This window comes from Argentina anserina, chromosome 6, assembly GCF_933775445.1.
Source record: "Argentina anserina chromosome 6, drPotAnse1.1, whole genome shotgun sequence".
NCBI lineage: Eukaryota > Viridiplantae > Streptophyta > Magnoliopsida > Rosales > Rosaceae > Argentina > Argentina anserina.
Genome location: NC_065877.1, coordinates 6363120 through 6379449, shown reverse-complemented (window position 1 = coordinate 6379449; position 16330 = coordinate 6363120). Strand labels below are relative to the sequence as shown.

General features: G+C 38.5%; 3 protein-coding genes across 6 annotated transcripts; 1 reads left to right on the top strand and 2 right to left on the bottom strand.

Moving 5' to 3' along the window:
• The first annotated feature begins 5157 nt into the window (after positions 1-5157).
• On the top strand, positions 5158-9346 carry LOC126797542 (pentatricopeptide repeat-containing protein At3g09060). Of its 4 annotated transcripts, XM_050524186.1 has the most exons (6): positions 5158-6997; positions 7197-7338; positions 7453-7602; positions 7688-7737; positions 8879-8997; positions 9329-9342. In XM_050524186.1, the coding sequence occupies exons 1-2, from the start codon at positions 5236-5238 to the stop codon at positions 7223-7225; spliced, it is 1791 nt and encodes a 596-aa protein (XP_050380143.1). In that variant the 5' UTR covers positions 5158-5235; the 3' UTR covers positions 7226-7338; positions 7453-7602; positions 7688-7737; positions 8879-8997; positions 9329-9342. The 4 variants fall into 4 exon arrangements, with proteins under 4 accessions (XP_050380143.1, XP_050380142.1, XP_050380139.1 ...); XM_050524185.1 differs by having other exon boundaries at positions 5158-7338; positions 9210-9346; XM_050524182.1 differs by having other exon boundaries at positions 5158-7338.
• Positions 8818-9904, bottom strand: LOC126797543 (uncharacterized). Its single transcript, XM_050524187.1, has 2 exons — positions 9349-9904; positions 8818-9252 (listed from the first exon to the last, which is right to left on the bottom strand). The coding sequence occupies exons 1-2, from the start codon at positions 9679-9681 to the stop codon at positions 8818-8820; spliced, it is 768 nt and encodes a 255-aa protein (XP_050380144.1). The 5' UTR covers positions 9682-9904.
• A 3785-nt stretch (positions 9905-13689) lies between these two features.
• Positions 13690-16109, bottom strand: LOC126798176 (protein NRT1/ PTR FAMILY 8.2-like). Its single transcript, XM_050525043.1, has 4 exons — positions 15975-16109; positions 15658-15875; positions 14855-15405; positions 13690-14737 (listed from the first exon to the last, which is right to left on the bottom strand). The coding sequence occupies exons 1-4, from the start codon at positions 16081-16083 to the stop codon at positions 13924-13926; spliced, it is 1692 nt and encodes a 563-aa protein (XP_050381000.1). The 5' UTR covers positions 16084-16109; the 3' UTR covers positions 13690-13923.
• Positions 16110-16330: the final 221 nt, after the last annotated feature.

Genomic DNA, 16330 nt, shown 5'->3' with positions numbered 1-16330 from the left:
ACGAGTTAAGCGTAGGGAACCTTGATCAATCAAATCCATTAGCCAAAAATAAGTTCATGCCAAGTAGAATTATATGTAGACTAATTAATTTGTGTTTCATAATTCCCTTTTTGCCACGTATGAGACATGTAAGACTTCTTACCCAAGTTCTTAATTGAGATTGTTGTAGCTTTATATTGTTATTCAATATCAAACATAAGTTTATTCGTTAACAAATGTCAAATGGATAGTCAAATTATCTATTAGTTGAATGTAATTCACAAATTTTTGCAATGACTAAGCAAGTCCATTTTATTTTAGAACAATGGGAAAGATAAAACACCATCGATCACTAGAATGATTGATCTTCAACAAATTTTTGTGTTTTTATAAAGAATATTCATAAAGTCGATTAATAGTACGTATGAACTATTACATGCACGTTTTCACTTAGATTTGCAGCAAGGCGAGTTATGCGACTATTTTCCACTTGCATTTTTAATAAGGCGATCATCGTTCATCATGTTGTATCTTCATATATTATTCTTTAATTCTTCATCGAGACCACACCTTCCCCATGCCACCGCTGATCGAGTCGTCACGAGATAACCCTCCCGCCGGCTCAATCTACAGCCACGGCCACCATAGCGCTACCGGGTCCCGCCACCCCTCCCAAGTCTACTCCTCCACTCGGAGTCGCACATCGATCACGAGGTCCCCATTAATCCGACTCGATCTTCTTATTCACTTCACATGCGAACGGGATAGCTAGCTATCAATGCTGGCTCGTTTACCTTCATATCTTGCTCGAGTTGCAGGTGCCCTTTCTGGGTTGGTCACACAGAATTAATAGTCATGGCGATGATGATCTGATCGATCACTTGGGTAGAATCAAATTCTGGTGTATTATTTTGTATAGAATTAGAATTTCTGCATGAAATGAGGCGTAAAGCGTGAGCCTGTCCTCTGACTCCTCTCCTACCTTTACCCTTTTTATTTTATAAATAAATTAAAACCTTATACAGAAAACAAAACTATTACCCAGAAAGAAATTAATATAAGAGCTTCATGCCTGTCTCTCTCTCAGATAAATATTCTTCCTAGGGTTTGTCTTTCTATGGAAAATTTGGTAGAAATAAGGTATATATAAATCTCCCTATAAGTCATATTCTAGTGGATAGTGGAGAGAACCAGAGAACAAAGATTTTGATTTGGGGACAAAAATTCTCTTCTTATTGTGGGCATGCATGGATGCATGGAGTGGCCCCCTCTATATCTAGTTTCTTCTGTTGGATTTATTTAGCCAAAATTCCTATTTTCCAGCAGCTTGATCCACTTATTGGCTACATATATATACATGTAGATTTGAGACATTGTTTTCAATCTAGCTTTTTTGAATGGATGCGCAATATTTGTAATGTTTTCTTGTTTGCTTTTGCTTCATATATTCAAAGGTATGACAATACTCCCACTACAAATACAGTCCCCACAAGATATATGTGTTCATAAATAAACTAGCTAGTTCAACATTGTATGCGTCTTGCAGCAGATCATGTTGCTTTTCTAGTTTCTAAGTCGGAGTGTCCGTTGGATTGGTTCTAAAATCCTCCGATTTCTCTTGTTCATATCCTAATTTATGATGCTGTAAGTATTCCTCCATGAGAACTTGTTTCATGATTGTAGTTTGTGTGGTGTTTTAATATAATGCTTGTTTGCCAAAAAAAAAAAACATTGTATGCGTCTTTCTCAAATCAATCATTGAAAGGCCTATTGCATTGTCTCTTAGTCCCTTAGAGTACGTCACATATATACTAAATCACGTATATCGCTTAAATTAGTATATCTCCATGCATGTAATCTATGTATAATGGGCAACATCTTACATACTCAAGATGCTAAAAATGATGGTAGCCTGGTACCGTATATGCTCCAAATGAACAATAACCCTGTTATTTTCTTCCATAGTTTAGCAGATTTTGAATTTGAACAATGTGGTCAGAGAATCAGGAAAATTAAATTGAGAACCTCTAGTTTTGGAAGAATACAGCCAAGCTTTTTCCCCTTGCATCTCTTGTTAGTGCGAAATCATTGTATGATCCTACCAAGGCTATGTAGCTAGCTACACATTCCGATTGCCAATACAAAACACACTGGGGTAATATTAAACACTGTTTTGCATGTGTGTAGTTGGAGATGGTTCTCTGAAAAACGACTGATGAAACCAGGCGGACCTCCATTATTGTGTCATGGCCGGTTTTTTCTATGCAATAAACTTATGACATGGAAAGGATCTGATCGATTAGAACTATTCGAAAGCATGCATGCAATTTGCCCAGAAAAATTAGTAACAAGTATAGAAGTTAGCAGGAAATTTTTTAGGTTTGTTTTCTGTTGTTTAGCTAAGAACTGAAGATTCTATAGTCCGACTCATGTTCTGTCTCCCCCTTGGGCCAAAGCTTGGACCAAAGCTTTATGCAGCGACAATGAGCTTTCTTCCTTGTTTATAAGTTTGTCATTTTCTAAATTAAAAAAAAAACGATCGAAATTACTTCGATCAGTGTTCAATTCGAGTATCTTTCATCTCTCAAGATCGGAGTACATATATACGAACCCCTTCTCAGATCGATCAAGAAGAAAACAGGCCAAATTGTTATTCATAATTTTGATTTCATAAAACATTGACAAATTACAAGCTCTTAAAGTTGATAAAAGAACGAGTCTACAAGGTGAACATTGCAAACCCTATATGCAGGAATAAAACAGTGGATACTTTAACTTGGCTTAAATATATATTTTAGGAATTGTATGTAGCGAACTCAGCACCATAAAGTTCAACTTTCTTATTCAATCATAAGTAGTAATTATTTTCAAGCAGATTTGAGCTCGCTAGCTGGCCGGTGCTGGGATAAACATGCACATATGCACGCGCACCCCCATAATTTCCACAAATTTCGCCAAAGCCATTATGTCAAATAATTGTGTCTTATTATGCTATTGTCCATCGTTATGCAAATCATATGAGTTCACCAATAAAGGGATTCTCTTACTAAGTCGATCACAGAGTTCTAATGAGCAACTAATTCATTAACTACTTGAAAGTTCAACTAGTATATAAACTATATATGCATGAAGTGATCGAATATTGGGCAAGAGATTGGAGATGAATTTTTGCGTGAATGTTAGTGTGACTCAACACAAATACGTAACACGCTATTGATTGAATCGCAACATTTGTGTATGTTTAAATTTCTCTCCTTAATCAAGTAAAAAGAGCGGTAGATTTAATCGTGGAAATAAAAAGTAAAGAGAGTATGTTCATCATTACAAACACAAAAAAATGAAGGGAAAAAGGACACTCTAATTGAGTTCTTTACCCCACACGCATACAAATCAGAGGCTTTTGATTTTCTCAAATTTTTGGTTAAGAAAAATTATGAACAGCATGTTTGATCGACCACTTTAAACAAAGCCTCCAGCTTGGACCCAACATGCCTGCTTCAACTTCATTCACATTTTGTACCAAGGAGTACAATACTATATACTAAAGACTAATATTGACCATATATGTATGTCTCCATTGATTTGTGCCGCTAATCACTCCACATGGCATCTTTTCAACCAAAGATCTTGAAGGATTGTAATTGGTTTTATGTCTTATGCAACCTAAGGGCTTGTTCATACTCCATAGTCACTAACTCACTAAAGATCGATGGTCATCACTGGACTTAGAGTTAGGGCAGTTAAGCTAAACATGAGGTAGATCTACCATGGTTTTTACTGTTTTTTTTTTCTTTTTCGATGGAATGGTTTTTACTGGTTGCAGTGAAATTTCCAAGTAAGATTTCCTATCAATCTATCATAGCCTTTAAATGATTATACAAATTAGAGTGAAGAAAATCCCAAGAAAGAATGTAGAGTTTGTCATGTTACTAAAGCAAGACAAAGGCAAAGAAGCATACAAACTGGGCAATATCTAGGCATAAACACTTCTTACTTCTTAGGGATTTTACAAATATTCCAATCGGATCTTAGGGTGCTTTGAGAGCTAGTCTCTTGCTCACTGCCATGCCTTGAAATTTACAGTATAAAAGAGAAAAAGAGGAGCTTATGCCCTATAGTTTAGTATGAAAATTGCATGAAAATCATCAGCAGAAATGGGTTTTTTTTTTCAAAGGTGAAGAAGGGATATGAGAAAAAAGAGAAAAAGATGGTCTTTGCTTTCTTTGCCCTTTCTCTTTTGAGTGGTAAAGTTGTAAGAGCTGGAGAAGGATGCTTGGAAAGGGTGTGCTTAAAAGAGAAAGAGTTCACATATGAAAGATCCCAAATTTTCCCAAATTTCTTTTGGTGACCTGGTGCTTCAAGGTTGTATATATACAACTATACTTGCCATTATCTTTACTGGGTTTTAGAAAAGCTCTTTGTTAATGTGAACATGGGCCTTAATCTGGCTGATGATCTTGACTAGGAGGAGAAATCTACTTTCATTATATAGGAGCACACATACACACTCACAGAAAAGAGTTCAGCTGACTCCTAATCTTGATGATGATACTAATACAGTAATACTTCTTCATATATAGCAGCATACTTGAGCAATTACAACTCGATTACAAGCAGTATATGTATGTCATCAGCAATTGTTCCTCTCATATTTATCAGGAACTTGCCTCTTCCCCCCATTATATTATTGCCACATTGCACCAATTGGCATGGTAAACTGTCTTTGCAAGGGACTGAATCCAATTTAACATGCTACCTTTGAGTAATACACATTATTGTTCAACAAAGAATGATATTATGTGCGAGACTATTACGTTAAACAAAAACTACGCATCCTGAATCTTTTGCTAGAGCTAGTGAAGACAACTACGGTTCTAGGGTATATGCTTTCACTGAGAAACCGAGAACCACCCGAAGACGTGACGCTTTGACCTCCCCGCCCATTGACGATGTGAAAACAACGCATAATCAATATCGATATGGCCAGAACGGGAGAAGGGAGGCAGTGTTGCATGCCGGAAAACGGTGAAACAAACGTATAGGTAGTTGAGACTCTCCAGTTACCGGTTAAGGAACTAATTGTGGCAATGCTCTCCTGATTAGGTCATGTTGGGCCACACAGCCATTCAGCCCACTACAAAAACCCACCAAAACACCCTCATGCCCTCTCTCCCGCCTCCCATTAATTTCAGACCCCCTCCTCCGCCCTAAAAAGTTTCCAAAACGATGCCACAAAAATGAACACCACCACCTGCCATGGTCGACTTCCCCAAAACCCTCTCCCCAAAGCGCCTCCTCAAACTCCTCCAATCCGAAAAGAACACCCGCTCCGCCCTCGCCCTCCTCGACTCCGCCACTCGCCGCCACCCCAACTACCCCCACTCCCCGGACGTCTTCCACCACATCCTCCGCCGCCTCTCCCACCCCTCCCTCGTCTCCCACGTCCCGGGCGTTGTCGACCTCATCCGCACCCAGAAATGCCGCTGCCCCGAGGACGTCGCATTAACCGTCATCAAAGCCTACGCCAAAAACTCAATGCCGGACAAAGCTCTCCAAGTGTTCCAACAAATGCAAGAGACTTTCGGCTGCGAGCCCGGCATCCGCTCCTACAATTCACTGCTGAACGCCTTCATTGAGTCGAATCAGTGGGACCGGGCCGAGCAGCTGTTTACTTATTTCGAAACGATTGGGCTGGCCCCTAATCTGCAGACTTACAATACTCTGATCAAGGTTTCGTGCAAGAAGAAGCAGTTTGCGAAGGCGAGGGGGTTGCTGGAGTGGATGTCGGAGAAGGGATTGAAGCCGGATGTCATCAGTTACGGAACTCTGATCAATGCGCTTGCGAAAAGTGGGATGCTGGAGGATGCATTGGAGGTGTTCGACGAAATGCCTGAGAGGGGAGTGAGTGCTGATGTCATGTGTTATAATATTTTGATGGATGGGTGCTTTCGGGGAGGCGATTATGCGGGGGCGAAGGAGGTTTGGGAGAGGTTGGTGATGGACTCGGGGGCGTATCCGAATGTGGTGAGTTATAATGTTATGATTAGCGGGTTGTGTAAATGCGGGAGGTTTGAGGAGAGTTTGGAGATATGGGGTAGGATGAAGAGGAATGAGAGAGGGTGTGACTTGTTTACTTGTAGTTCTTTGATCCAGGGGTTGTGTAAAGCGGGGAATGTGGATGAGGCGGAGAGAGTTTATAGGGCTATGGTCGAGAAGGGAGTAATGCCGGACGTGGTTATGTATAATACAATGCTGGATGGGTTCTGCCGAGCTGGGAGGATTGAACAGTGCTTTGAGTTGTGGGAGGTGATGGAGAAGGGTGATTGTCTTAATGTTGTGAGTTATAACATATTGATCAAAGGGTTGTTTAAAAATGGGAAGATGGAGGAAGCAATGTCTGTTTGGGAATTGATGCATGAGAAGGCTTGCGTTGCAGATTCCACAACGTATGGAGTTTTACTTCATGGCTTGTGTAAGAATGGTTATTTGAACAAGGCTTTGAAGATTTTAACTGAGGCAGAAAATGCAAGAGCTGATCTTGATGTCTTTGCGTATTCCTCTTTAATTAATTGGTTATGCAAAGAAGGGAGACTAGATGAAGCAGCCAGGATGCTTGATCAGATGGCCAAATGTGGCTATAAACCAAATTCTCATGTCTGCAATTCATTGATACATGGTTTTATCCAAGCTTCCAAATTTGAAGATGCAATTGGGTTTTTTAGGGCAATGTCCACCAACTATTGCTCTCCAAATGTTGTCTCCTACAATACTTTGATAAATGGCTTATGCAAAGTTGGAAGATTTAGTGACGCGTATGTGTTTGTGAGGGAAATGCTGGAGGAAGGCCAGAAGCTGGATGTGATCACATATAGTTTGTTAATTGATGGACTCTGTCAAGACAGGAAGATTGACATGGCCCTCAACTTGTGGAATCAAGCCCTTGACAAGGGATTCGAGCCTGATGTAACTATGTACAACATCATGATTCATGGACTTTGCTGTGCAGGCAAAGCAGAAGGTGCTTTGCAGCTATATTTTCAGATGGGGGGTCGGAATTGTGTTCCGAATCTAGTGACGCATAACACCTTAATGGAGGGTTTTTACAAAATTAGGGACTGTGGAAAGGCATCACAAATTTGGGCTCGCATTTTAAAAGATGGGCTACGACCAGATATAATTTCCTATAATATTACTCTCAAAGGGCTTTGTTCATGCAGTAGAATTTCAGATGCTGTTGGGTACTTAGAAAAAGCTCTGCATCATGGAGTTCGTCCAACTCATATAACGTGGCACATACTTGTTAGGGCAGTGGTCAACAATGGGGCCACTACGCAGTCTTCTTGTGGTTAAAGTGTGAATGTAAGTTTTACTTTGGTTTCACTTCCGTTCATGTCATCAATTGCATTTCGGCCATTGAAGTTGTAGGATGAGGTATCCATCGTTCATAATTATTGTCTTATCAAATTTTGTTAGGAATAGGGATGCTTTAAACTACCATGCCGCACTTGAAGAGATCCAGCCCCTCATAGAGTCCACAGATGCCAAGATATCTACTGATAATGGACCATGCGCTTTGGTGTATTCTTCATGAAGAACATGGTTTTCTTTCAAAAGTAACGCAAGGTATGAAATTTAGATTTTGATATCACATCGCTTTTTTTTTTTGGGAGACGTTACCTTCTCATTGCAAATATCTTTCTTGATGCAGAGTTCTTTTACGAATGAAGGACAAGATATTGGTCACTATTTGACAGAAGTGTGAGTTTTCCTAATTTTTAATATTGTTTTTGACCAGATTTTTAATGTCTAAAGCAATTTCTCATTCATTACTTGCACACTTGTGGGTTTAGAAACTACTAGAATAATTAAAGAACCTGAAGCATGAACTAGAATAATAGGAGTTCATTAACCATCATATATGGTTACTAACTTACATAGTTATTGGTGATTGCAGTAAAAATCAGCAAGATCCTCTAATGAAGCAAAAGTTAAGTGCTTGATGTATCGACCCCAAGTTGTTTGATCGACTCTATGAAGCATCATATATGGTAACTTAGTTACACAGTTTTTGGTGATTCCAGTAATATCACCAAGATCCTTTTGATGATGCAAAAGTAATGTGCTTGTTGTATCAAATCCAAGTTATAAGATCCGCTTGGGGTTATTGTACATGCTATATCTGGTTTAACCTGCTATTTGGCAGATCCTGATGCAGGTTGGCTCCTGAGTTTCGGTATGAATCCTAGATAAGACCTCATATCACAATGTGGTAGAAGCACGAGTTGTCTGGATATCAGAACACCAAGTTTGTTCTTAATTTTGGGTCTATGTGCATTTTCTTGTACTAGTAATGTACATGCATAGAATTGCTCTGATTGAAATCTGAGATTGAGAAAACTGGAGGCATGTTTAGCATGCTAATTAATAGTAAAAGTTCAAGAAGCATCATAAATTGTTTGGTGATTGTAGTAGTATCACCAAGATCACCTTTTGATGATGCAAAAGCAAAGAGCTTGATATATCACCATCAAGTAGTAAGATTTACTTGGTGTTATTGATCATGCCATATCTGTTTTCCTGGGTTATACTCTTTCAGTTTCTTTTCTTGGGTGGGTAAATACTAAATACAAGAAAAAATATTTGAAGTTAGTTTATCAGACTTTCTTGATAGGCAGTCGTAAAAGGATCTATCTACTGTGTTCTCATTCTATATACTTTTTGTCTATTAATACAGTTGACTTGATTTTACAAAAAAAACATCATCCCAAGCTATATTTATCTAATATAATTAAGTTTGAAATGCGTACAGCATGATATTTATCCTTGAAGGGCAGGGAATTACCTTTCTTCCTCCTTCTCTGCTGCTGTTTCTGTTTCTGATAGCATTTTCTGCTCATAGATGATCTGAGTAACCAAACCCACTAAAATTACCCCGAGAAATGCAACTTTTCTCCAATCGGGCGTTGAAGTGATGAAAGAATCAACAATTTCTATGAGTAGCAGGCCAATTAATACAAGGTAAATATTCCTCCTGGTTTCTGATCCTGCACTATTCTTAGTAAGCTCTTTAATTTTCTTTATTTCCTCTGTAGCGTCTACCTTTTCTTTTGGTTTTCCTTGCGTCAGATTCTTGAAAAATAACCCTTCATTTCGGTCTTTTTCAATCTGATCTTCGAATGCTGCCAACTCGTTTTCATTTTCTTCGATCTCCGATATGTTCATTCCTGTAGATTCCTCAAACGCCTGCATACGGCTGTCCATATTCTCCATTATCTGCTAGTCACAAATGAACAAGAATTGGATTATCTACAGATTTCACAGCAAGTCACGTTTTGGATCTTTAATGCAGATATTGGAAATAAAACAGACCCTAGCACTGGCTTCGTCCAGTCCTTTGAGGGCATCTTCTCCTATCTTATCAATCTCCGCACCGGCATCTTCTCCGAATTTAGTGAGGTATTCTGATCTTTCATCTAAGTACTCCGCAAGCCGGACTTTCTGAGCTTGAAGCATTGCCATCCTCACTAGCATCTCTTGCTTGCGACTATCTCCCTCAGGTGAAGGAGTCTCTGATTCGGAATCGGAATCATTGGACTTGCAGAAGCGCAAGACTGAGCTTTTTGTGCTAGGAAATCTTCGCGACTGTAAAATGGTATGTCTGGTGGCGCTGAAGGAGGTTTGAATGTGTTTGAGGGCAATCATCTTATCGGCTTCAGGTTTGTTTTGTAATAAAAGGAGAGGAGAAATAGAGATTAAAATTTCTCTCTGTATCTTGAGTTGGAAGTCCTCCTATTCTGAGCCTCTCATTTGTGTTGCATTATCCATTATACAGTCACCGAGACTTTGTCACTTCATTCTGTCTGAGAAAATGATACCTAGATTGGGACAGTTATGTCTTGAATCGAAGAAATAATTAAATCAAATTTGCTGATCAATTGCACCAAATAAAGATGCGAGTAATTTTGACTTCTTAAGATGGTATCGCCAGATTTGACTTTATTTGATACATACTAGACCAGTGTATCCTTAATCATTTAGATACAAGGAGAATATAAGCCTATCTCACCTAGGCCTCATCATTTAGCCCGCGGAGGCCCGCAAGCCCGACGGGCTTTTACCCGGCCTGACCCACGAGAAAGCCCGCTAAAGCCCGCTTCCGTGGGTAGAGGGCCGGGCTTAAATTAGAGGTGTGAAACCCGGCCCGGCCCGCTAAAAGCCCGTAATACCCGTGAGGCCCGGCTCGTAAAAGCCCGTCAAATAATAAAATATTATACATACATATTTTATTAGGTTTAGAATAAAACTATTGCATTATGAAACAATTATATTAAGGAAACTTCTTGGGATCGATCGACACCAGTAGATATGATCGGTATATATATTTAGTGACCCTGTAAAAATTTCATTTAATTCGGAAATCGTTTAACCGTCGGAATTCCGGTAAACCGAAAACAACACTACTATGTCATAAGGGAAGACCGATTACCAAAATGCGAACACCAAAAATCGTTTGCATATTTGAAATCACCTAATTTTTGTCACCGATTGTGTGTGGTCACACCAATGAAACCAATTTGGTAAAGCCCCGGTCAATGAGGATTTTAATATGTCAAAACGCATTTTTCTTTGTTAACCGTAGGTACGAACGGTCAAACAATATCTAAAACGGACGAAATATTTATGGGTTCCCTAAATATATATACCGATCACATCTACTGGTGTCGATCGACCATATTTCGAACTAGAGTTATTGATCGCCGAAGTGTACACTAATGTATTATAACCTTTATATTAGGTTTATATTAAAACTACGCATTATGAATATTAGGTTTATATTAAAACTACGCATTATGAAGCGACTATATGAAAGAAACTTTTCGGGACCGATTGACACCATCCGATGTGATCAATATATATATTTAATGATTATTTTAAAATTTCATCCAATTCGGACCTCGTTTAACCGTCGAAATTTCCGATAAACCAAAAACAACACTAATATGCCCTAAGGGGGGACCAATTACTAAGATGCGAATGTGAAAATTTGTTTACATATTTGAAATCACCTAATTTTTGTTACCTATCGTACGCGATCAAACTGAAAAAATCTATTTGGCAAAGCCCTAGTCAATGAGGTTTAAATATGTCAAAACACATCTTTTTTAGTTGACCGTTGGTACGAACGGTCAAATCATGTCCAAAACGGATAAAATTTTTACGGGTTCCCTAAATATATATACCGATCACATCTAATGGTGTCGATCGACCATATTTTGAATTTGAGTTGTTGATCGCCAAAGTGTCTACTAATGTATTATAACCTTATATTAAGTTTATAATAAAACTATCACATTATGAAGCGACTATATGAAGGAAACTTATCGGAATCGATCGACACCATCCGATGTGATCAATATATATATTTAATGATCATTTTAAAATTTCATCCAATTCGGACCTCGTTTAACCGTTGAAATTCCCGGTAAACCAAATACAACACTAATATGCCCTAAGGGGGGACCAATTACCAAGATGCGAATGTAGAAATTTGTTTACTTATTTGAAATCACCTAATTTTTGTTACATATCGTGCGCGGTCGAACTGAAGAAATATATTTGGCAAGCCTCGGTCAATGAAGTTTAAATATGTCAAAACGCCTCTTTTTTAGTTGACCGTTGGTACGAACGGTCAAACCATTTCCAAAACGGACGAAACTTTTACGGGTTCCCTAAATATATATACCGATCACATCTACTGGTGTCGATCGACCATATTTTGAATTTGAGTTGTCGATCGTCGAAGTGTCCACTAATGTATTATAACCTTATATTAGGTTTATAATAAAACTATCACATTATGAAGCGACTATATGAAGGAAACTTCTTGGAATCGATCGACACCATCCGATGTGATCAATATATATATTTAATGATCATTTTAAAATTTCATCAAATTCGGACCTCGTTTAACCGTCGGAATTTCCGGTAAACTTAAAACAACACTAATATGCTCTAAGGGGGGACCAATTAACAAGATGCGAATGTGGGAATTTGTTTACATATTTGAAATCACTTAATTTTTGTTACCTATCGTGCGTGGTCGAACTGAAGAAATCTATTTGGGAAAGCCCCGGTCAATGAGGTTTAAATATCTCAAAACGCCTTTTTTTTTGTTGACCGTTGGTACGAACGGTCAAACCATGTCCAAAACGGACGAAATTTTTACGGATTTCCTAAATATATATACCGATCATATCTACTGGTGTTGATCGACCATATTTTGAATTTGAGTTGTCGATCGCCGAAGTGTCCACTAATGTATTATAACCTTATATTAGGTTTATAATAAAACTATCACATTATGAAGGCACTATATGAAGGAAACTTCTTGGAATCGATCGACACCATCCGATGTGATCAATATATATATTTAATGATCATTTTAAAATTTCATCCAATTCGGACCTCGTTTAACCGTCGAAATTTCCGGTGAACCAAAAACAACACTAATATGTCCTAAGGGGGGACCAATTAACAAGATGTGAGTGTAGAAATTTGTTTACATATTTGAAATCACCTAATTTTTGTTACCTATCGTGCGCGGTCGAACTGAAAAAATCTATTTTGCAAAGCCCCGGTCAATGAGGTTTAAATATGTCAAAACGCCTCTTTTTTTGTTGACCGTTGGTACGAACGGTCAAACCATGTCCAAAACGGACGAAATTTTTACGGGTTCCCTAAATATATATACTGATCACATTTACTGGTGTCGATCGACCATATTTTGAATTTAAGTTGTCGATCGCCGAAGTGTCTACTAATGTATTATAACCTTTATATTAGGTTTATAATAAAACTATCACATTATGAAGCGACTATATGAAGGAAACTTCTTGGAATTGATCGACACCATCTGATGTGATCAATATATATATATTTAATGATCATTTTAAAAGTTCATCCAATTCGGACCTCGTTTAACCGTCGGAATTTCCGGTAAACCAAAAACAACACTAATATGCCCTAAGGGGGACCAATTACCAAGATGCGAATGTGGAAATTTGTTTACATATTTGAAATAACCTAATTTTATTCACCGATCATGCGTTGTCGCAATGAGAAAACCATTTGTCAAAGCCCTAGTCAATGAGATTTTATTATGTAAAAACACCTATTTTTTTTGTTAACCGAAAATTCCGACGGTTAAACGAGGTCCGAATTGGATGAAATTTTTACACGGTCCCTAAATATATATATCGATCACATTTATTGGTGTTGATCGACAATATTTTGAAACTAGAATTTATTTGTGACTTTTGTTTTAGAATGTTTTCTAATAATTCTTTTATTGTTTCAAACCCTTAAATTTGAATATTATATTGTTTGTCTAATACAAGCCCGTAAGGCCCGGCCCGTAAAAGCCCGTAAGGCCCGCCTTAGGCGGGCGGGCTTGGATCTTCGTATTTTTGAAAATACCCGACCCGGCCTGTCACTTATTTAAATTTATTAAGGCCCGGCCCGTTGACGAGCCCTGATCTCACCTTTGAAAGGAAAAACTAGTGGTAAAAGATTGCCATTTAAGCAGTGCTGACCAGGCGTGAAGGGTTAGAACGGTGAACCAGGTTATTGTGAGAACAGAGTTCTAAAAGAGAATAACATACCAGACAAAGAAAGCTAGGGGATGTACCTATAACGCAACAGAGATACAGAGCGAAGAGCAAAGAACAATCAACAATGCAAGTTTTGAACATTATGCACATATGAAATCAAACTAAATAGTTTGAGACAACTAAGAAACCACCATAATCTATTTCCAAATTAACACCACAAATCCCTAACCATATTTTTCAGTAGCAAACTTTAAATAACACAAACACAAACTACAATAGCAGACTAGCTAGCAGATTCACAGGTACCAGTCCTTCTCTTATGTTTTGTATCAATTCAATGATCCACTGTTTTCTTGTAGGTATACCACTTAGCAACGAAGAGATACACAATGAAGTTAACGATGCTGAGAAGAGTCAACACCCAGTAATAATAGTCAAGATGCCCCCTGTTCAAGTTATCTGGAATCCAACCAAGCTTCCCATTACTTGTGGTAACTTTAGTTACAATGGTAACAAGCAGAGTGCTGAGGTAATTTCCCAATGCAATTGTGGTGAGTGAGAGTGCAGAGCACAAGCTTCTCATAGCATCAGGTGCCTGGTCATAGAAAAACTCCAACTGTCCAATGAATGTGAAAACCTCTGCACATCCAATAAGGAAGTACTGTGGAACTTGCCAAAATATTGTCATGGGGATGTATTCACGGTCATAATAGTTGTTCTCCTGCACATTCCGGAGCCGAACAATCTCCAAAATCCCAGCAACAACCATGGAAAATACTGATATGAGAAGGCCAATGCCCATTCTTTGTAGCTGAGTGAAACCTCTAGGGTGACCGGTGAATTTCCTTGCAGATGGGACAATGACTAGGTCATATATAGGAGCCCAGATGAGAACACTGACTGTGTCAAAGAGGGAAAGAGATGCTGATGGAATTTTGAAATTAGGGCCCATATGTTGATCCATTGTGTTGCCTTGCAAAACAAACATTGTGCTCATTTGACTGTATACTGCAGCAAAGACTATCCCAGATGCCCATACTGGAAGCAACCGGAGAATGGCCTTGAGCTCCTCTACTTGAGTAACAGTGCAAATTTTCCATGGATTTTCCAAGTTCTTCAGGTCCTCCACTGCAGCCTTGTCAAAGAAACTAAAATTTGACACAAGAAGACGCTTACATCACTTGACCAATGAACATTATGAACTAGTATCTGACCAGAAACAACTAATAATAGCATACTGAATTGTAGCTTTAAGTATCACTCACCTTAACTTGTCTGTGTGCTCAAGCTTGCGGCTGCCTTGGATACTACTCTCAGCATCTGTCGTTTCATGAAGAAGAGACTTGTCATCTGGGACTTTTACATTGAAATTCCTGCAGGATGCAACAATGACCTGAAGAATCCTTGTGAGGGGACTCCCTCCAGGTTTCTGAAGCCGATACAATGGGCTACCGAAGAAAAAGAACACAACTGCTATGACCATCGCTACTGCTGGGATCCCAAAACCCCAATCCCATCCCACATTCATTTGTATATAGACCAAAACTGAGGAAGCAATAAGTGCACCAACGTTGATTGACATATAAAACCAATTGAAGAAAGAGCTCTTTTTTTCCTTCTCAGTATCGTCTGTTTCATCAAATTGATCAGCACCAAAAGATGAAACGCAAGGCTTGATTCCACCAGTACCAAGTGCAATCATGTAAAGAGCTACAAAACAGGCTGCTCTTTGTGATGAAGTTGCATGGCAACCAGAGCTGTCGCATGATGGCTTTAGTCCTTTGATAGATGCAGTCAGAGACAAGAATGCCATTCCCTGGACAGAAACTTACGATTAATCAATATATTCTTAGATTTCAGCCTTTGGAGAATATATAAAACAACACTATTATCTAAAGATATATTTGATCATAACTTCTGAGCAAGAGGAGAAAAATCCAAATAAAATTCAATATATACTTTCCAATATATAGATTAAACCATCTCCCTGTGGAATTGAATAACATGAGCACTAAAACATATGCGTTAAAGGTCACTTCGAGAGGAGTATTCGGTGGAGAAAACTTACAAAGGCATATATAATTGAAAAAATTGCAATTGTCCAATATCTTCCCAGGTATGCATCAGCTAGGAAGGCTCCTAACAATGGTGTGACATAGCAAGTTCCAGACCAATTGGTGACACTATTTGCTGCCGCGGCATTTCCCATGCTGAGTTGTTTCTGAAGATAGTTCACCAAATTGGTACTCATTCCATAGTATGCCAATCTTTCACAGCATTCATTTCCTGCAACAGAATCATGCAGAGATCAAAATAAGGAAAGGGAAAAGAAACATAAAGGACTCTAAAGGCAATTGGATTCACAACATAAGCAATAAACCATACCAAGAATAAAGCGGCATGCCTTCCAATTTCCAGTCTTCCTCTTGTTAGCAGGGTTCTTATGGATGTCCATAGTGCCATCATTTGTATAATCGTCTTCCGCCATAGCCATCTCCTTCTCTTCGTTTTGCTTGCTGTTAAAAGCCGAAGAGTCACCTACAAAATCATCTAACATAAGAGCTAAACTAAGAATGAATCATGACAATTTGAAAGTGAGAACATTGGTTGGGAGCCTAGGACATATAAAATCTCTTAGTGGGGTCGTTGAAAAGAAAAATAAAACTCAATCCCAGATTTATACACACATGACACATCTATCTTTTCAAAGAACTATAATGGTAAATCATAAAAGTAGTTCA